The sequence below is a fragment of the Hypanus sabinus genome, chromosome 9 (assembly GCF_030144855.1).
Source record: "Hypanus sabinus isolate sHypSab1 chromosome 9, sHypSab1.hap1, whole genome shotgun sequence".
NCBI classification, from domain to species: domain Eukaryota; kingdom Metazoa; phylum Chordata; class Chondrichthyes; order Myliobatiformes; family Dasyatidae; genus Hypanus; species Hypanus sabinus.
Genome location: NC_082714.1, coordinates 133493511 through 133515203, shown reverse-complemented (window position 1 = coordinate 133515203; position 21693 = coordinate 133493511). Strand labels below are relative to the sequence as shown.

Genomic DNA, 21693 nt, shown 5'->3' with positions numbered 1-21693 from the left:
ACTGCTGAAGTCATTGCTTTGGAGCATTAGTTACAGCAGTAAATTACAAAATAATTTCCAACAATTCTCACTGAAGCATAAATGTGGCATTTTCAGCAGACTTACTGAATTAAAATGTCATGTCATAACTGGAAAAGTAATATTGCTTTACACTCTTTAATATATTCCAGTTGTGGTGACCCCTCTGAAGATTCATTTTTAAATTCAGATTTCTGTGGTCATATTGCCTTGTGTAGAATGGCTCATTTAAAACATATGAGGACAAAATTTTGCTGTTATCTCACAAGAGAGCTGAAGCTGTGATCTGACTGGAGATTTGCATACCTTTCACAGAATCTGCTGGATGCGCCCACTATTCATTTTAATAGTTGAATGAATCTGATTAATTTAGAACTAATTTATGGTAATTTATGCTGTTAATTACACAAAGAGAGACCGTCAGGATGATGTTCAGTACCATGTGAGGTAACTGGAAGAATTGTATGGATTAAAGCCAATTAAAAATGTAACAAAAGAATTATAACTGATATTTTGCAAGTGATTTTTGTGTCAGCCCTCCCTAAAGTCCAAAATGTGGACCAGAAGCAAGATAATTCAGTACTAAGGTGGAAAATGGGGCTAAAGCAAGTGATGTACATGCTGCCATTCAATCCTTATATGTAAGGACCTGGAGCGAGAATTGGCTGGAGCAAACACTGAAGCAAAATTAAATGTGGGAACATGGGAATGTGAGCTCAGATCTCCAATTCCATCACAGAAAGGAGCCAAGTCATCAGAAGACTCTGGTGACAGATGCAGCGCAGGTGTTGGACACGGGCCACGTTTGGCATGGGCCACACTGGGCATGGGCACATTTGCCATGTGCAGCAATACTGATGACAAACGTGGCCAATACCCTTCACCTGTGTTGCATCACCAGGACATTCTTTCAATCCATCTATAAATTCAAAGAGAGGCAAAAAAACCCTATCATGTTCCTCATTCTGATAGCCACTTTGTGTATGGCAACTTCAAAGCACATTGAGTATACAGCATCTCACGCCACTCTCTGCTCAAGTTCCACCTGTTTGACTGGGTATGGCCTCGTTGCCATGGTACGCTGCATTCAGTCTGTCTCATGTAGAAAAGATTCTGCATGAAAAATACTTTTGGCCATGTCATTCAGGCAGCATGGAATTGCCCTGGGATCTGTAGTCTCAGATCACCACAACTCTCAAACAAGCAACAAGACCTTGCTTGGTTGGTGGTGAGAACTGCTCACTCTGCCAGATTCACCATGCATGGGTAGAGTCTCAATTCAATGGCTGCTGTCCTTAAGGAGGCTGCACTGCAGCTGCGAGAGCCATATTCCCCTCCAACTGGACTGTGTTTACCAAGAAGGTCTAGAAAGGAATGCAATGGTCTTCGTCAAGGTACCTTTCAAGCAGCTGCAAGCATAAGATTCTGCACTTTGAACTCTGCCCAAGGACACATACTGAGACAACCATTGTCTGTCATTGAAACATCATCAATTTGGTGAAAGATGCAACTTGCTCTGCCTGACCCCTTTTAAGGTCCGGGCCCATAAGGTGTTCACAATCAAACTCTGCAGACAGCCACGTCCCAAAGGTACACCATTACATACTGAGAGAGGCACATGGAAGATTGGAGTGCAAAGGTTTTGTGCGGAAAAGCTGCAGATTAGGCCCCTTCTACCACTGGACAATGAAATGGATTCAGTGTAATAACCTCCTTAAAGATGAAATGTTCAGGTTTTAAATACTAGTGTCACATTAACATACTGTAAGTTTGATATACTTGGTACAGAAAGATAAGACAAAGCTATGCTCCATATTGTTTCACTATATATTTTAGGAATAAAGAATATTTTTGGTAACAAAAATAGTGAAGCCCTTCACTTCTCTTTGATAAGTGCAAATTGAACATGCCATTGAATGAGGCAAATATATGGAAAAATACACAGTTTAATGCCGAACCTATCATCTGGCAGAAACAGCAATCGCATTCAACATGAGGTGAACTATTTGAAGTACCTAGGGTGTATTATGGAGACAGTAGGGATGCTTAAATGACCCTGACAAAGTATAAATACTAATCACCACTATGTACAAGTTAGAACCACACATGTACTCTGGTTAAAGGTTAACTGTTAGCACTTGGAATTTAACACTGACCTCTTTGAAGCTCCCACTCCTCTTCAGTTCTCATGTTATATTCTATTCCACATAGAAGCGGCGAGCGTAACACTTTACAGAGTTTATTGTAAGATCAGGGTTTAATTCCTGTTGCTGTCTATAAGGATTTTATGCATTCTCCTCGTGACTGTGTGTGTTTCCTCCGGGTACTCCAGTTCCCTCCCATGTTGCAAAGGGTTAGTGATTAGGGTTAGTAAGTTGTGCGCATGCTATGCTGGTGCTGGAAGTGTAATGTCATTTGCAGGCTCCCTAGCACAATCTTCACTAACTTGATCTAACATAAATGATGCATTTCACTGTATGTTTCAATGTGCACATGACAAATAAAGCTAATATTTATCATTATTGACCAGAATTTAAAAGAGCACATATATAAACAAATATGCAACAGTTAGCATAACTTCTGGTCACATATCTTTCATAGATGTCATCCATGTCACACATATACCCATGCAACATAAATGGAGACCATTTGGCCTATTGAGTTTATAGGAGCTCACAGAGAAATTATGCTGCAAGATTTATTTTCCTTGGAATCAATTCTGTCTATGTTCCCTTCAGCTCTCTCCAGGTTCTACTGCTCACTGATACATGAAAAGCAACCTACAGTGACCAATTAAACTACTATCGTCTTTGGGATGTGGGAAGAAACCGGAGAACCCAATGGGAAACCAATGCATTCACAGGGAGAAAATGTAAATACCACACAAAGAGCACAGAAGATGAGGATTGATCCAAGTCACTGGAGCAGAACATCATTAGCTGTACTCACCACCCCACCTCCCCCACTGGGGCAAGACACAGAATGGTTCCACACATTGGGAATAGAGCACTAATTTGTTCTTCTGACTGGGGAAGAATGTCAGTGAGGTAGCATCCTGCAACAGAGAAGTCTAATGCACAAGTTGATCATTCAATTAATATACAATCAACAGATCATTAACCAGCATTGGTTAATTATCATTTCCTTGTATACATATATCAACTTATGTCTATAATAACCAGTACAAGCTGCGGGTGAGCCGCAGGTATAACTGTTGAAGATATTGCTGACCTTGCTGGCTATGTAATATTTATACTACAACTTAGCTGCAGGTATCTGTGTTACAGATGGAAAATCTTTGCAGCTGGTCCTCTGCCAATTTTGAGTAAGCTGAGACAATTGTCCTTGACCAATGGCAGGTAGAATTGCCAAGACTGATAGATATGGACTGATGCCTCAGAAATAAAATAGATTTAAGCATTCCTGAAGCAAAATTAGCCACTAAATCGACTACCAAAGCATATCTAAAACAAAATCGGCTACTAAACTGATTGGTAAAATACATGTTTCTAAATTTGAGAACAGAGAATCAGAATCAGAATCAGGTTTAGTATCACTGGCATAATGGTAAGAAAATATATACATATATTTTTTTTAAGTTAAATTAAATAAGTAGTGCAAAAAGAGGAAAAGGAAGTAGTGAGGGCTCAATGTCCATTCAGAAATCTGATAGAGGGGAAGAAGCTGTTCCTGAAATATTGAGTAAGTGCCTTCAGGCTCCTGTGCCTCTTCCCTGGTGGTAGCAACGAGAAGAGGGCATGTCCTGGGTGATGAGGGTACTTAATAATGGATGCCACCTTTTTGAGGCATTGCTCCTTAAAGATATCCTGAATGCTAGGGAAGCTTGTACCCATGACGGAGCTGACTGTTTGCAACTTTCAGCAGCTTATTTCGATCCTGTGCAGTGCCCACCCCCCAAACCAGATGGTGATGCAGCCTGTTAGAATGCTCTCCATGGGACATCTTGGAGAAATTTGCCTGTGTCCTTGGTGACATGCCAGTTCTCCTCAAACCCCTAATGAAGTATATCCTTGTCGTGCCTTCTTTGTAACTGCATCAATATGTTGAGTCCAGGATAGATCATAAGAGATATTGACACCCAGGAACTTGAAATTGCTCACCTTTCCACTTCTGGTCCCTCTATGAGGACTGGTCTGTATTCCCTTGTCTTACACTTTCTGAAGTCCACACTCAATTCTTTGGTCTTCTTGACATTGAGAACAAAGTTGTTGCTGCAACACCACTCAACTGGCTGATATATCTTGCTCCTGTACGCATTCTCATCACCATATGAAATTCTGCCAACAACAACTGTGTTGTCAGCAAGTTTATAGATGACATTTGAGCTGTGCCTAGCCACACAGTCATGGGTGTAGAGAGAGTAGAGTAGTGGGCTAAGCACACATCCCTGACGTGGAGATGGAGATGTTATTTCCGATCTGCACAGTGAGGAAGTTGAAGATCCATTTGCAGAGGGAGGTACAAAGGTCCAGGTTTTGGAGCTCTAGGAATGATCGTGTTAACACAGAACTGTTGTCAATAAACAGCAGCCTGACATAAGTATTAATGTTGTCCAGGTGACCCAAGGCCATGTGAAGAGCCAATGAGATTGCACCTGCTCTAGACCTATTGAGTAGCTAATTGCAAGTTGTGTATAATATACAATATAAGTTACTTTTGCTTTAAATTTGGGTTTTAAATGAGGTTTAAACACCCCGGAAAATAACATGCCAAGTCACACAACAGAGCAGAATTGCAGTTCTGTGGATAACTCACACAAGGTCTGCTCTTCAAATTCAAGACTCTTGGTGCCCATAACGTAGCTGCCTTGATGATGTAAAACTGCTCTTGTATCAGTTCCTGAAGGCATTACCTAACTGAACACCCTTCCGAACCCCAAAATTAAATGCTTTCATTTACTTTAGTCTTACTTACTGGTGATGAAAACAATCAATAAAAAAAGCCAAAAATACCTGATTTTTTCTCCAGGTCCAGTCACATATGTGAAGTTTTTATTTATAGTTCACTTTTATATATGAGGTACGTTTATTTATAGTGCAATTTTTATTCTTGCCATATATAAAAAAAAGTGTCTGCATGTTTAGAAATTAGAAGTGAAATCCAGTTAGCAAGGCTGAAAGCCTCTCTCCCAAAAGACTGTGGTAGCGAGGTCAGTTTAAATGTTTAAGACAGATTAATAGCTTTTTGTTAGGAAAGGGATCAAGAGGTTTGAAGCAAAGGCACATAAATGGAGTTAATGTGCAGGTTCAACAGAATAATTGACTAGACAGAAAGGATAGAAATGTCTATCCCTGTTCAGAAAATCTGCTAAATCATTTCTCAGGAAACATATCTTTGATAATGAAATTAATTACCATCTTCAATGCACTAGCAAAGCCTTGGTTTAATTGAGGAAAATGATGTTCAAAAGTGCCATACTTGGCTTAATATCATGTTCCTATATGTAGTAGTGATCCCTGAGTGGTCGACGACCTATGGGGCATAGAAAATTGCCATCAGTATTGATCTCGCAAACTCCTATTTCACTGCAAGGATCGGCTTTCTGACGTCTCCGGGCCAATATCTCCATACTGAGGCACTAACCACACTCAGAAAGTCAAGATTAAGAGGGGCACATAATTTACATACCCAATACCAAGCTCCCAAACCAGGCACTCATTTCCAAGCTCTTTGGCAGGAAGTCATTGTCAAATGGGCAAAGGGAGAAACTCAATGGTATGCTCAAAATCTCCTTGAAGAAGTGCAGATATCCACCGACTCCCGGTCAAAGTTGAGAAAAAATATTTGAGATGGTGTTGAGAACCTTTATTCCATGCATCTGCAGCACTAGGAAGCCCTAAATACGTGAGTGTAACAGCAACCAAGAAAATGAATAAAGTAGTCGACATTTCAGGCTGAGACCCTTCTTCAGTACTGGAAAGCAAGGAGGAAGATACCAGAATAAAAAAGGTGTGGGGAGGGAAAGGACAACTATTATGCCCCAATAAGATCCTCCTGCCTAATGTTTGTGTCTGTCTATGGTTCCTACATTGGCTTCACTAGTCACCTCAGAATCCAAAAAACTAAAGGGCTGTCTACAAGGAGACTGTGTGCTTTTGACCAGGAGCTTGAGACTTATAAACAACTGTATGTCGACCAGCTTTCCTCAGTAACAGAGATCAAATCTCTATTTGATCTCATGATGTGTCCACTTACAATAATGTGACTAAAGGAAAGACAAGATTGCACACATTTTGAAGTAGAATTTGCATTACAAAGTACACACTATACTCATTATAAAAACACCCAGACTTCAAACGTACTGTGAAGAACATTCTGGGGATCCTTCATTGCATTATCATTAATAACCTCAAAAAAAGATTAAAGAAGCCAGAACTTATTCAGAACTGTCCAACCTGTCACATAGCAGAATTAAGTTTCAAATCACTGGGAAATCGTGAAACAGCAAAGCAGAATGTGGAGCATATTTGACCTTGCTTGTGATTTAGAATATTTCAGCTCAGTACAGAATGTTGTGCCGACCTTCTAACTTACTCTGATCAATCTAACCCTTCTCTCCTATCTAGCTATCCATTTGTCTATCATCTACCTGCCTATCTAGGAGTTTCTTAAACACTCCTGATGTATCTGCCTCTGCCACAACTCTTGGCAAGGCATTCAAACACGGGAGAAAACCAGAGAATGTACAAACTCCTTACAGACAGTGGCACGAGTTGAACCTAGGTTACTGGTGCTGTAAAGTGTTACACTAACCACTACACTAATGTGTCACTCCTTTTAGGAATAAATTATTTAACAATCACCTTAGAAAATGCAGTGCGGTACATTAATGCCTCCGATGCAAGTCACAGTAGTATATCTTTCTCTGGGGCTTCCAGAGAGATCATAAACTGCTTGCTCAATAACTGAAAATCTGATAAGGTTATTTATGTTTATTTGACTACTTTTGACACCTGTCAGATTACACTGCACTCGTGATGAGAAAAGGGTACTTACATATTAAAGTCTAAGGATGACCATTCATAAGTTATTGGAACCAACAAATTGGATATTCTGACAATCGTTAGTTTAAAATAACCAGAATAACACCAGTTCTCTGGCAGCACTGAATTATTATACATTATAGTGCCACTATTAATATTTTCGTATTTAAATTACTTTAGAATTTAGTTTATTTGTAATAAATGAAAAGGACATAAAAGCTGTTGTGATTGTTCTGGAGGACAATAAGATGATAGCATATCTTGATTTTATTTAAATGCATAGGCTCCATAATGCTTTATATTCTTGTTCAACCAAAATGTATTATTTCAGATTTAAAATTAGTAATTGAGCTTGAATTCTGCTTTGTGGGAGTTTCACAGTCACTTGTACAAAAGATTCTTCATAAATCACTCCTCTTTCCTGTTTTACGATTATAGTTCCTTAGACTACCTATCTATCCAATAAACTCCATTCAAAATGTTAATTTCCTGGATCAATTCACCCCTCAGCTTTTTAATATCAAGGAATAAAGTTGAAGAGGTATGTTGATAGGATGTGCTTAGAGGGTTATAGGTCAAGTGCAGATGAGTTTGAATGGGCACCTTGTTCAGCAAGGACCTGTTTTTCTGTCGTATGATGCTATGAATGCAAACTCATTTTTATTACAAAGAATAATACAGCACAGTACAGGCCATTCAACCCACAATGTTGTCCCAACCCTTAAACCCTGTCCCCCCATATAACCCTCCACCTTAAATTCCTCCATATACCTGTCTAGTAGTCTCTTAAATTTCACTAGTGTATCTGCCTCCACCACTGACTCAGGCAGTGCATTCCACGCACCAACCACGCTCTGAGTGAAAAACCTTCCTCTAATATCCCCCTTGAACTTCCCTCCCCTTACCTTAAAGCCATGTCCCCTTGTACTGAGCAGTGGTGATCTGGGGAAGAGGCACTGGCTGTCCACTCTGTCTATTCCTCTTAATTGGACTATTGGTAAAGTTCTGGAGAATCTGCTCTGTTGCCAGGTGACAGCAATATTTCCTTTCTAAAATGACTCAAAGGCACACAATAAAATAATAAACTAGAACTTTGGTGTATAAAAATATATCAATTGGTAATATTTTTCAAGATGGCATCTAGAGCTGCTTCCACTGAGACTATGTCTCAGACTTGGTTGATTTTTAAGTTTGTGGGGGTGGTCTTGTGGACAGAGTAGGAAGCTAAAGGACACATTGGGGTTGAGGGACAGTGACGTGAGGAGGTTAGAGGTCAGATTAGGGTTTAGTGGCAGGGATGTGGAGGGGTCAGAGGTCAGGCTTGTGTTCCGTATTCCATGATTGAAGTGCAATGACGTGCTCAGGTGACAAAAGACATCCACAATTCAGGCAGCTTCTATGAAGGGGAATAAACGTTTGATATTGTGGGCCAAGACCCTTTATCAGAACTGGAAAGGAAAGGGGAAGAAATCAGAATAAGAAGGTGGGGGCAGGAAGGAGTACAAGCTGGCAGGAGATAGGTGAAGCAAGTAAGAGGGAAAGTGGGCAGGTGGGGGAAGTAAGAAGCTGGAAAGTGATATGTGGAAGATAAAAAGAGCTGAAGAAGGAGGAATTTAATAGAAGTGACCATGGAAGGGGAAAGGGCACTAGAATGAGGTGAGGAGAAGAGAGGGGATAAGAGGAACTCAGAAAGGGAAATTGAAAAGGGGGAATTGAAAAAGAGGGAAGGGGAAAGGGAAATTACCGGGGATTAGAGGAATTCTCCTCCATTTCTTGGACTCCTTCTGGAAAGCACTGGGGTGGGACAGTAGTGTAGTGGTTAGCACAGCATTGTACAGTACCAGCAACCCGGGTTCACTTACTGCCACTGTCTGTCAGGAGTCTGTATCACATGGGCTCCCTCCAGGTGCTCTGGTTTCCTCCCACAGTCCAAAGACGTCCTGATTGGTAACTGGTCACTGTAAGTTGTCTGGGCAGTGCGACTCCAAGGTCTGGAAGGGCCTATTCTGCAATGAATCTCAATAAGTTCCCCTTCCTCTACCATCAATGCTGCATTTCCACATCTCCTCCACTTCACAGATATCTGCCCTCACTGCATCTTTCTGCCACCATAACAGGGATAGACCTTACATCTTGTGAGCTCTGCACTCAGGACATCATCCTCCATAACTCCTGCCATCCACAATGGGATCCTCCCACTAAACACCTCTCCCCCAACACAACCTGCTTTCTGCAGGGATTGCACTTTCGATGATGCCCTTATCCACTCATCCCCCCCCCCCCCACTGATCTCCGTCCTGGCACTTACAAGTAGGACAAATGCTACAACTGCCCCTTCACCTTCTCTCTCACCACCCGTAAGTCTGTTGGGGATATCTACTGTATCCAGTACTCCCAGTGCAACCTCCTCTACATCGATGAGATCCAGCATAGACTAGGGGACTGACACATTGAACACTCTCTAACCATCCACCATAACAGGTGGGATTTTGGTCTTGGTCTGAAATGTCGACTAATTATTCCCCTCTACGGATGCTGCCCAACTGGCTGAGTTCCTTTAGCATTTTGTGTGTTGCTCTGGATTTCCAGCATTTACAGAATCTCTCGTGTTAATCATCTGCAATCCAGGCCTCCGCTCTGCAGCTCAACGGCCGGCAATGCGGATGGGTGGTGAACGACATCAGAGCTTTTCAGTTTGTTCCGGGGTCAGATGTCCACGCAAACAGGAGGCACAGTGCCGGTCTGTCAGCACACCCAGTGTTCAAGCCTGGAGTCTGTCATCAGCTAATACTGATACTGAAGATCGGAGGCTGGAAGTCGAAGCCTGATGGCTGAAGTCTGGAGACTGGACACTGGATTTGGAGGATTGTCCCTGTGTGTGGTGGGTGGGAGGGAGGAAAGTGATTGATTTACTGTTGTTATGCTTTGTTTTGTTGTTTTCTGTTGAGCAATATGCAGTGACACTTGCGGACTCTTCCCAGCACGTTGCTAGGTTGTGTTGGCTGTTATGCCAAACAGTGCTTTTCACTATGTTTCGATGTACACGTGATAAATAAATCTGAATGTGAAAATGAAATAAGTACGCTAGCTGAATGCTTTTCAGATCTGGAATTAAGTGATAACAACAATGCTGAAATTTCCCACCTTTTACTGTTGAAATTGCATGTTGATTAGGCACCTTTTGTGATCTTGTCCAAGTCCAAGAATAATGAATATTCTTTTATTGTGGGTACTCAATAAAATAGTTGGAATACCAACATACCTTACAATGAGTTGTCCCTTATCACTTGTTAAAAAAATGTGTTCTCCATTTGCACTACAAGGATTCAAACTTGCTTTGCTCTTTGTCTTCTGACAGGAAAGACAATGTTGCTTGAACAACCAGGGAAGAAAATGAGGCCACAATTAAATAACACAACAGATTCTTGGGATGCTGGAAATCCAGTGGAGCTCACACAAAATGCTGGAGGAACTCAGCAGGCCAGTCAGTGTGTCTGTGGAGCAGAATAAAGTGATGGTGTATTGGGCCAAGACCCCTCATCATCCCAGCATTTTGAAGAATTAAATACTGTCTTCTGGAGATGATGAAGTTTGCAAGATGACAAGTCCAGTGACTCAAGTTCACTGGTTTGCACAATGCTTTAGATTACAGGCAATCTGGGTTCAATTCCTGCTGCTGCCTATAAGAAGTTTGTACGTTTCCCTTGACCATTCTCTCCAGGTCCTCCTGTTTCTTCCCCCAGTCCAAAGACGTAATGGTTGGTAGGCTAATTGGTCATTGTAAATTGTCCTGAGATTAGGCTAGTAGTAAACTGGGAGAATTGCTGGGCAGTGCAATTCAAAAGGCCAAAAGGGCCTATTCAGCACTGTGCCTCAATAAATATACAAACCAATAAATAGATAAATAAATAACCAATTTATCCTTCACCACAAGATTTAAAATAAGATAGCAGAACTAGCCAGATCAAAAACGCTGCAGGACAACCAACCAAACCATTGAAACATTCCCTGCCAGTTCCAAAATCCTCCGTTGCATCTCATGAGTTATGCATAATCAGAGTACCATGCAGAGGCATGTAAAGTTCAATGGTTTTATGGAGATTAAAAAGTTACTGCTTTGTCTTAATAAAACATTTACAAACCTTTATGCTAATAAATCAAAGGTGCAATGTGCAAAACAGTTGAAGACTGCATTTGATTTACATCTAAGTTTACAGCTGAGATTTTATCTTTCGAACTTTTTTGACTCCAGGCTTGTCAGACCTCGGAATTTTTTTGCTGAAAATAATCTGAATGGTAAATTAAAATACAAAAGGATACATCTTACAAACTCAAACCAAAGACACCCAAGATTGCCACTCAGGTGGCATCACAATTCCCACAGTAAGTAAACAGGGGCTGATAGCTAACTTTAAGCACTGGCACTGTCAAGTCAGTGGGATCGAAGAAGGTACTTGAGCCCAACTAAAAATTGCCTGAAAATACCTTCATACTTAATTTGAATTGTTATTTCAATCAGGTATGATATATCATTCTGTTTCACGAACTATACAAAACAGATAAAACAACAATGACAGAGCAATAGCCACTTGTAATGCTGTCCATAAATTTAAAATACGATAATACATTTATAGTCACTGAAAAACAATGGGCTGCACCGTGGTGGCGGAGTCCAAGCCCAGTGTGTTTCAATGCGGCAGGGCTTGGGTTTTAGAGCGAGGATTGACACGATGTTCGGGCGATTGAAAAGACGGGGTGTCAGGACCGGAGGCAAAGATCGGGCTGCTTCTGTTCAGTACTCCACGAGGTTTGCTGCACTCTTCTCTGCACTAGCATGGAGGCTGTGGGCCTGGTCTGGCTGCTCTGGGCTTTGTGTGTATGGAATCACTTTTGTTCTGAGTGCCGCTGCTTGCTTTTGTTGTTTGCACGGTTTGTGTTTTTTTACCTCTCTCTGCGCATTGCATGTTTGTCGGTCCTTTTTTTTAATTGGGTTTCTTGTATTGTGATTGCCTGCAAGGAAACAAATCTCAACGTTTTATAATATATACATACTTTGATAATAAATGTACTTTCAACTTCTGAACTTTGAAATGATTCAAATAGCTTTTTCACACCATATCCATTTCTATAGGAAATTTTTCATGAAGAAATGTCAGATATGGACAACATTAGAATGGTTTATGGGGAACTATGTGAATATATTCACAAGATGGTTACATGCTGAGCTTTAATTGGGTGGGCAGAGGAATGGTGATACTTCTCCTTCAACTTGTGAAATTCTCATGATGACCAGATTGTTCTCTATGGCTATTTATTAAGAAAGAAATTTTGCACCTCAGTGATGAATCCCACAGTGGCACTAGGTGAGAAATGTGTAAAATCAAACTCGTACACATGCCAAGGGACAGGTTCCAAACTAGAAACAGCTACAGATTGTGAAATACATGACCAACATGCTGACAGTAGAGTTGTCTACATTGGCCTTCCGAGTTAATTTTCCATAAACCCGCAAGCTAAAGATGCCAAACCAAGATCCTAATGCATTTGTTAATATGCTACCCTGAAGAGTTAGCCTATGGTAAGGGAGAGGTATTGAGGGCAAATAGAGAGGGAAGGAGCCAAGGCCAGTAGCTCTCCTGTGAAGCACGGCAAACACCAGTTAAAAGTAAACTTAGAATAATATTCCCTTAATTTTTACTTTACCTTCCACCCTCATTTTAAGCTTTTCTCCTCTGCATGATTTCTAACTGAGGGCTTCTGCCATTCACTGCATCGTGCACTTGCCCATTGTCCTTCAAGCTTCTGCAGCTTCTCATCCCATCCATCATCCTCTCTGCTGAATTTTGGCAATCCTTCCTTACTGGACAACTACCCAACTGTTCTACTTACCTCCTTGCTCCCTTCTCATCTTCAGAATTTCATTTCTACCCAGCCATTTTCAATTATCTCAAACACGAGAAAATCTGCCGACGCTGAGTCCTGCTGACAGGTCTCGGCCTGAAACATCAACTATTTTACTCTTTTCCATCAAAGCTGCTTGGCCTGCTGAGTTCCTCCAGCATTTTGTGTGTGTTCCCAACATTCAATTAATTATCTCTCCATGCCCTTGGTGTTGTATTTTGGGAATCAACACATAAGAAACAGTCATAGTCCTACACCATCAGGCTCCTGAACCTGAGTGGATAACTTCACTCACCTCAATGCTGAACTAACTCCACACCTACAGTATAGACTCATTTTCAAGGACTCTGCAGCCCATGTTTTCAGTATTATTTATTTACTTTTTTATTATTTGCAGAAATTGTCTCCTTGTGCATATGGTTGGTAGGTAGTCATCGTTTTTCTTTTCATAAATTCTATTGTATTTATTTCCCTGTAAATGCCTGCAAGAAAGTGAATCTGAAACTAGTTTATGGTGACATATAAATACTTTGATAATAAATTTACTTTGAACTTTGACAAAACCTCATGATATTTTTTTAAACTGGGTCAGCCTATCTGTCAAGGGGTTCTATTTCGATGTAATTTTTGCCCGTATAGACTTGTTTTCGGCATATTATTATGGTTGTATAAATTGTGAAATGGTATGATAGACTTTTTGACACAAGTGCCAAGTCAAGTCTGTTCATGATATATTTTGTGATGGTAATAGTGGCATATTCCCTTTTTTATGCACCTAAGTTTCCAGCAAATTAGTGCAACACTGTTGTAGAGGTACGATCTCATCCTTCCTCTACCTCACAATTCACATAATTCTAATTCAAGAGGCAAGATCGTCTGATTTTGATAGCATGGAATATCACATTGTCTGATCTTGATAGCATGAATCTTAACTGAGTACTACTTAGTTTAATAGTAATGTGAACTGCTGAGCTAAACTTTAATAAAACCATCTTCGCTATGTTTCAAAATGTTTTAAAACTCTTTGAGCAAAGTGTTCTTTCAACTTAGCAGAAACAATGATTTGTGCCAGCTAAATAGAATGATATCTGTGTCATATTAAGAGCAAGGCATCTATTCTTTTAAGAAGCTACGGAGTATCAGGTTTGCAATTATTAGTAAATGGATTTGAAAACCTATTTATAAATATTTCATATTGACATATTTCTGGGATGGAAAAATAAGCCTCCACTTCAAATTAAAAGGCCAGCAAAGCAGGCATAGGCATCTGATTTCGGACCGGCAAACCAGCATGGACAAGGGCTAGTGGCTTTCCCTAAGGTCAGTGAGTTTTTGACATTTTCCAGAGTTGGAGTTCCATGTGGGCAGGGAGAACAACTCCTGGGTTCACAAATCAATGAGACTGGAGTTCAAGGCCTAGTGTTCAGGGTCCTGTCATTGGCAAATCCAGAGTTCGAGGCCTAGTGTTTGGGTCTTGGGGTCCATGCTGAGGATCAAAGCTTGTGGGTCAAATTGTAAGTCTGGAAGTCAAGACCTGTTGCACGTGTCTGTGTTGAGTAAGTCAATGACCTAATGTTTGTAAGATCAAGTCCAAATTCGCTGAAGGCTGGAGGCCAAAGATAGACTGTCCTAGGGTTGTTGTTGTTGTTGTTTTATTGTATTCTGTACTCTTTTGTCAAACGTTGTAGTCATGCTATGTTGGCACTGGAATGTGTGATGACAGCTGTGGGCTGCCCCCAGCACATCCTCGGGTGTAATACACACAAAATGTAGTAGGAACTCAGCAGGCCAGGTAGTATCTATGGTAAAGAGTAAACAGTAGATGTTTTGAATCAAGTCTCTTCATCAGGACAACCAACACATCCTTGAGTGTGCTGGTTGTTAACACAAAAGGCATATTTCAATGTTTCGATGTACATGTAATAAAAAAAATTTGAATCTTGAATCAAGGTTTAACTGAAGATAAATCAAAGATAATCCCAAAAATTTCTTTGGCTATATTAACAGTAAAAAGATGACTAGGGAGAAACAAGGTGCTTTTAAAAACAATCAAGGAGATGGCCATGATTTTGAAAGTCTATTTTTCCTCAGTGTTTACTAAGGGGAATATCATGGATGCCAAAGTATTGATGTAACAAGTATGAAATCATGGAACACATGTATAAAATGAGAAAAAGAGTTATTTGCAGCATTTAAGTGTGTTAAGGTGGGCAAATCTACAGGGCTGACCAAGTGCACTCCTGAATATTATGGAATGCCAGTGAAGAAATTGTGGAAGCCCTTGCAGAGATAGTTGCTTCATTGTTAGTCACTGGGGAAATTCCAGAAGACTTGAGGGTGGCCATTATTCAAGAAGTCTAACCAGGAAGTTACAAATCAGTGAGCCTGATTTCAGTTGTAGGGAAGGTCTTGGAAGGAATTCCAAGAGACAAGCTTTTGATAGTCTAGGCCTGGTCAGGAAGAGTCAGCATAATTTTGTGCACGTAAGGTCATATCTGATGAATATTTTGGAGATTTTTGAAGCGATAACAAAGGTGTTAGATGAAGTTAGGGCAGTGGATGTTGTCTATATGGAATTTAGTAAGGCCTTTGACAAGATCCTGCATGACAGGCTGATCTGGAAGATTAGCTTGCATGCCATTCAGGGGAGCTACCGAAGCAGATTCAGAATTGGCTCAATGGTAGGAGGTATAGAGTGGTTCTTGAAGGTCAATTCTCTGAGTGGAGGCTTGTGACGGGTGGGGTGCCCCAGGAGTCAGGATAGGACCGATACAGTGAATGGCAAGGCATTGATAAGCCTTGTGGAACAGAGAGACCTGAGAGTACAAACGCAGAGTTTGCTGAAAGTGGCCATGCAAGCAGAAAGAGTAATGAAGAAAGCATTTCGCATGCTGGCCTTCATCAGTCAGGACACTGAATTCAGGAGCAGAGATATTATGTTGCAATTATGCAAGTCTTCACTTATATAACCGCCCTTGGAGTATTCTGTACAGTTTTGGTCACATTGTCAAGCTGGAGAGGGCATAAAGATGCTGCCTGGACTATAAGGCCTGAGTGACAGGGACAGGTTGGTCATGCTGGGTCTTTATTCCTTGGAGTATAGAAGAATGAGCGGTGACCTCAAAGAAGTTTACAAAATCATTTGGTGTACAGACGAGGTGGATGGTCATACGCTTCTCTCCAGGGTTCAGTAGTCCCAAACTAAAGGACATGGAGGAGAGAGATTTAAATGAGCACTGAGAGTTAACTTCTTCACACAGAGGGCAGTGAGTACCTGGAGTGATTTGTCTAAGGAAGTGGGTGAAGCAGGTACAATTGCACCATTTCAAAGGCATTTAGAAAGGTACATGGAGGATCGTGGGCCAGACTAGGACTAGCAAGGAGAATGCTATGGTCAGCACATACCAGTCAGGCTGAAGCCCCTGTTTCCATGTTGTATTACTCTTATGATTCAATGACTCCATAACTGATTGGTATGAATTTGTTCTGTCTTTTTTAATGAAGGCAATGAGGAAGAAAATCATATAAATTCATTAATTACTAATGTCATCTGACACATTTTCCACCCAGTTGATTTTTCTTATTACTGGATTCAAATAATTACTCACCATTGAATGACTTCAGTTTGCAACTTGGATTCAAGATACATGAATTACAGTGAAAATAAATTACTTGATTTTTTTTGACATTCCTTTTGAAGTGATGCCTACTTTTCTCCGAGAATTCAAGTTCGAAGTAAATGTATTACCAAAGTACATATATGTCACCATATGGAACCCTGAGATACATTTTCTTGTGGGCATACTCAATAAATCCATAATTGAATAATAATTAGAATAGTATCAATGAAAGCCTGCACCAAATTGGGCGATCATTCAACATGCAAAAGACAACAGAATGTGCAAACACAATAAGAAAGAAATAGTAATAATTTTAAAAAGTAATAAATATCGAGAATATGAGATAAGGTGTCCTTGAAAGTGACTTCATAGGTTGTGGGAACATTTCAATGACGGGACAAGTGAAGCTGAGTGAAGTTATCCCCTTTGGTTCAGGAGCCCAACACACGTACAGCCTGGAAACAAACCCATCAGTGAAACATCTCGCATCATTTACACTAAGCTGACCTTAATTCAGTTTTGTTCTCTGCACATCCATCCAGTTTTCATTAAACTCATATCTTTAAAATTCATCACATGCATAATTAGCAATAGTATTTAGTTAGACCATAAGACATAGGCCATTCAGCCCATCTGAATCAGTCTGGTCCTCCATTCTGTCATGGCTGATTCTGGATCCCACTCAACCCCATACACCTGCTTTCTCTCCATATCCTTTGATGCCCTGACTGATCAGGAAATGATCAACTACCACCTTAAATATATGAATGGACTTGGACTCCACCGGAGTCTGTGGCAAAGCATTCCACAGATTTACCACTCTCTGGCTTTAAAAAAATCCTCTTTACTTCTGTTTTAAAAGGTTGTCCCTCAATTTTGAGGCTGTTCCCTCTAGTTCTGGATACCCCCACCATAGGAAACATCCTCTCCACATCCACCCTGTCTAGTCCTTTCAACATTCAGTAGATTTCAATGAGATCTTCTAAATTCCAGTGAATACAGACTCAAAGCTGCCAAACACTCCTCATATGTTAACCCCTTCATTCCAAGAATCATCCTCATGAACCTCCTCTGGACTTGTTCCAATGACAACACATGCTTTCTAAGAAATGGGGCCCCAAACCATTGACAATACAAAGGCCTATCTAGTGTCTTATAAAGCCTCAGCATTTTCTCCTTGTTTTTATATTCTATTCTCCTTGAAATAAATGCCAACATTGTTTTTGCCTTCTTTACCACAGACTCAACCTGTAAATTAATCTTCTGGGAGTCTTGCACAAGGACTCATTAGTCCCTCTGCACCTCTGATGTTTGATCCCAATTTAGATAATAGTCCGCACTATTGTTCCTTTCACCAAAATGCATTATCCAACACAGTATTCCATAATTTTTTTTTAAATATTAGTGTCCATCAGTGTGAAATACAAATGGCACATCAACTACATGTATTGGAAGTAAGTCACCAAAGACTTGCAGCCTGCTCAGCAGGGATTATTGACAAATTAGGCCTTAAAGGAATGGTTATTGTGTGGGTCTGGCAATAAAAGGAACCTGAGGTGTGATTGTCGGTCCTGTATTTGCTCCTTGATTCTTGGCACATTGCTTTTCATCAAGTATGTTCAGAGTTTGTTGACTGAGCTGTCTAAATTGTGTGGGTTAACAAGTGAAATGTTATTAGGAAGTTAATTATCTGTTAAATGAAAATATCCCAAAAACGTGTTGAAATATGTAAGACTTTGCAGCCAGTTTATTCCATATTATTATAGACTTCTTGGAGTGGTTCATACAGAGATGTAATTTCAAAAATACGTAATACTTTCAATGTTTGCTTTACAAACTGCAAAAACTAATTTGAATGAAGCTTAATATTGTTCCTGTCCATAAGTAGGTTCAATAAACTATTCACTGATAAATTCTGTGACACCTACTGAAAATGTAAAGCTCCATTAATTGGTATTTTTGAAGTTTAATAGTATGAATCAGATCTACTGCATGTTTGTAAATCAGAAAGACTAATTCTTGGCATAACTTGAATAAAGCACAAAGGTTTTATTATGTATTTTCGGTTCAGTTTTAGATAGGTTGCAAAATCTCAGGTTTAAAACTGCCGTTACCAATATTAATTGACAGACATGCTTTATTCAGAATTTGTCTCCTATATCTATAGAGGTCTTAGACATTGATTTAATCAAGTTAACTGCTTGATCAAAATTCCAGAGAAGAATGTTACACACATTTGCAAACATTTTTCTGTTATAGACTCCCCCATCTGATGAAAGGTCATCAATCTAAAGCATTATCTTGGTTTCTCTTTCCACTGATGGTTGATGACCTGTTAACTATTCCCAGCATTTTTTTTCCAAGCATTTGTATTAGCTTTCTCTTCCAACAGTAAACTTCCAAGATTTTTTTGGACAAAAGTAAATAATGCACAACTTGACGAGAATGTGTCAAGTAACTAGCTGTGTTTATACACAGCACTGACTTGAAAGCATGCATCACGTTTGCTGCAAGAACCCAGTCTGGAAGTCTCAAGATGATGCTGCTGACACGATGGAGCTGAATTTACCTTGTCTAAGTAGTTGTAGGTTTCTCACTTCCTCTCGTACCTGCAGCTGTAGAACCTGCTGAAGTACCTCTTGCCTTTGACCTTCCTGCACTATTCCCATCCGTTCCAGCTTTTCACCGTTTAGCCTCAGTAGTGCCCGACCTGTGGAAAGAACTGTATTTTGAAAACTAGTGTTTGAACATTTTACAGAATACATGCACTGGAAGATTTCCCTTTGGAGCCATTTAAATGTAATAATATCTCCAGGAAATAAATTCAAACACAAAGTTAAAAAATACCATAGTTACAATGAAAATATTTTCCTTTATGTTCCCATTGCAGTTACAATGGGAATTCTGAATAAAGGCAGTTAACTCATCAATGGGAAAACTGCCCAATAAGAAAACTCAATATTTTCAAATCTAGATGAACTAATTATTCAACATGCATAAATCCATTAAGTCATCAAGGATATTAGCCCTGCCAAGAGCAAGTGTTCTGTTGTTCTTTATTAGCTACTCATTCATTCAGATGTACTGTCTTTGCCTTGTGGCAATTTTCAGTTAAGCATGGAAGACAGGAATCAATTGAATTTGATTTCTTTCAGAATGACAGGACATGTCCCTATGGCGACTTATTCCAGCACGATGCTCTCATGTCAATACAAGCTTGCTGTTAATGAACACGGGAATAAATCTGAAATCAGTTCTGAATGCAAAACAAGTCACAACTATGGTATGTGTATCTGATTATTTCATGACTTAAAAAAGTAACTTTCAGATAACATTTCAATTTATCAACTAATATCATGATCTACACAGGAAATTCAATACTTGCTGTAATTGGTGAAGTTTTATTGACAATATTTTAAAGCAGATTGGTAACAGGTTAATACTTTTGGAAACTAGATTATCCAAAGTCAAATAACAAAACAAAAGCAGATCAGTTATTCATAGACACAAGAGGTTCTGCCGATGCTGGAAATCTAGAGCAATAAACACAATGTGCTAGAGGAGCTCAGCAGGTCAGGTAGTACCTATGGATGGGAATAAACAGTTGACATTTCAGGCCAATGCATCAATTGTTATCAGTTATTCATAGTTCAAAATATTCTAAAAAGTCAGATCTAGTTTACTGAGAACTTTGAGCAAGTTAAATAGAACAAAGAAGATCAATACCGGAGGCATTGTTGGCCTGGTGACATTGCTGACTAGTACTATATTTCAGTTCAGTTATTCTTTAGTCAATCTTGCAATGTTACAGATATAACTGTATTCTAACAAGATTCAAAGGTGGAAAAATATCTGTCATACATTCAGGTTAATGTCAAAGGGAAAAAACAAATTGAAGACATTCAATATAGAGAGCTTAAAAATTGAGTCTTCTGTCTCAGGTTCAGTACGTAAGCTTTAGTTTTGCAAGTGGTCTCAGACATTGTTAGTTAAGCTTTTTGATGCAAAGACCTGGTCAGCTTCCTTCAGAGACTGATATAGACCTCTTTGAAGGTCCCAGCTGCTTTTGTCTATTTTCATTGCTAGATTTATGCATAAAAGTTTGAAATTAAATTAAAATGTATCACTGGAGTTTAATTAAGTTGAATTATCTAAAACTCAAGCAATACACAAAACAAAAAATGCTGAAGAAACTCAGCAGGCCAGACAGCATATATGGAAGAAAGTACAGTCGCGTTTCAGGCTGAAAGCCTTTGGCAGGACTGGAGAAAAATAGCTGAGGAGTAGATTTGAAAGGTGGGTGGAGGGGAGAGAGCAACGCCATTCAATAGGTGAAACTTGGAGTGGGGTGATGAAGCAAAGAGCTAGGAAGCTGATTGGTGAAAGAGACAGAAGGCCATGGGAGAAAGGAAAAAAGAGGGGAGGGGCACCAGAGGAGATGGGCAGGCAAGGAGGAAATATGAGAGAGGGACAAGGGGATGGGAAATGGCGAGGGGGTGGGGAAGAGGCATTACTAGAAGTTTGAGAAATCGATGTTCATGCCATCAGGTTTGAGGCTACCCAAACGGAATCTAGGTTGTTGTTCCTCCAACCTAAATGTGGCCTTTTCCCGAAGGTGGAGGAGGCCACGGATGGATATATCGGAATGGGAATGGGAAGTGGAATAATAATGGGTGGCGCCTGGGAGATCCTGCTTGTTTTGGCGGGTGGAGTGTAGATGGTCAGCGAAGCTGTCTCTCAATCTACATCGGGTCTCACTGATATACAAGAGGTCACACCGGGAGCACCAAACACGGTATATGGCCCCAACAGACTCACAGGTGAAGTGTCACCTCACCTGAAAGGATGGTTTGGGGCCCTGACTGGTAGTGAGGGAGGAGGTGTAGCGGCAGGTGTAACAGTTGTTCTGCTTGCAAGGATAAGTGCCAGGAGGGAGATCGGTGGGGAGGGATGAGTGGACAAAAGAGTCACATAGGGATCAACTGCTGCAAAAAGCAGTAAGTTGGGGGGGGAGGGGGAGAGAAAGATGTGTTTGGTGGTGGGATCCATTTGGAGGTGGTGGAAATTTTGGAGAATTATGTGCTGGATGCGAAGGGGTGGGGTGTAGGTGAGGACAAGAGGAACCCTATCCCTGGTAGGGTGGTGGGAGG

The 21693-nt window shown here is 40.3% G+C and overlaps 1 protein-coding gene across 3 annotated transcripts in view; it reads right to left on the bottom strand.

The window, feature by feature from the left end:
- Nucleotides 1-21693, bottom strand: part of LOC132399823 (sterile alpha motif domain-containing protein 10-like) — a 112841-nt gene that overhangs the window by 6851 nt on the left and 84297 nt on the right. For 2 of the 3 annotated variants that reach the window (XM_059980621.1, XM_059980622.1), the window contains exon 4: nucleotides 18721-19253. In XM_059980621.1, the coding sequence (XP_059836604.1) occupies nucleotides 19075-19253 (179 nt within the window). In that variant the 3' untranslated portion in view covers nucleotides 18721-19074. Of the gene's footprint in view, nucleotides 1-18720; nucleotides 19254-21693 lie in introns of those variants that run through there. The other variant, XM_059980623.1, reaches the window with a different exon arrangement.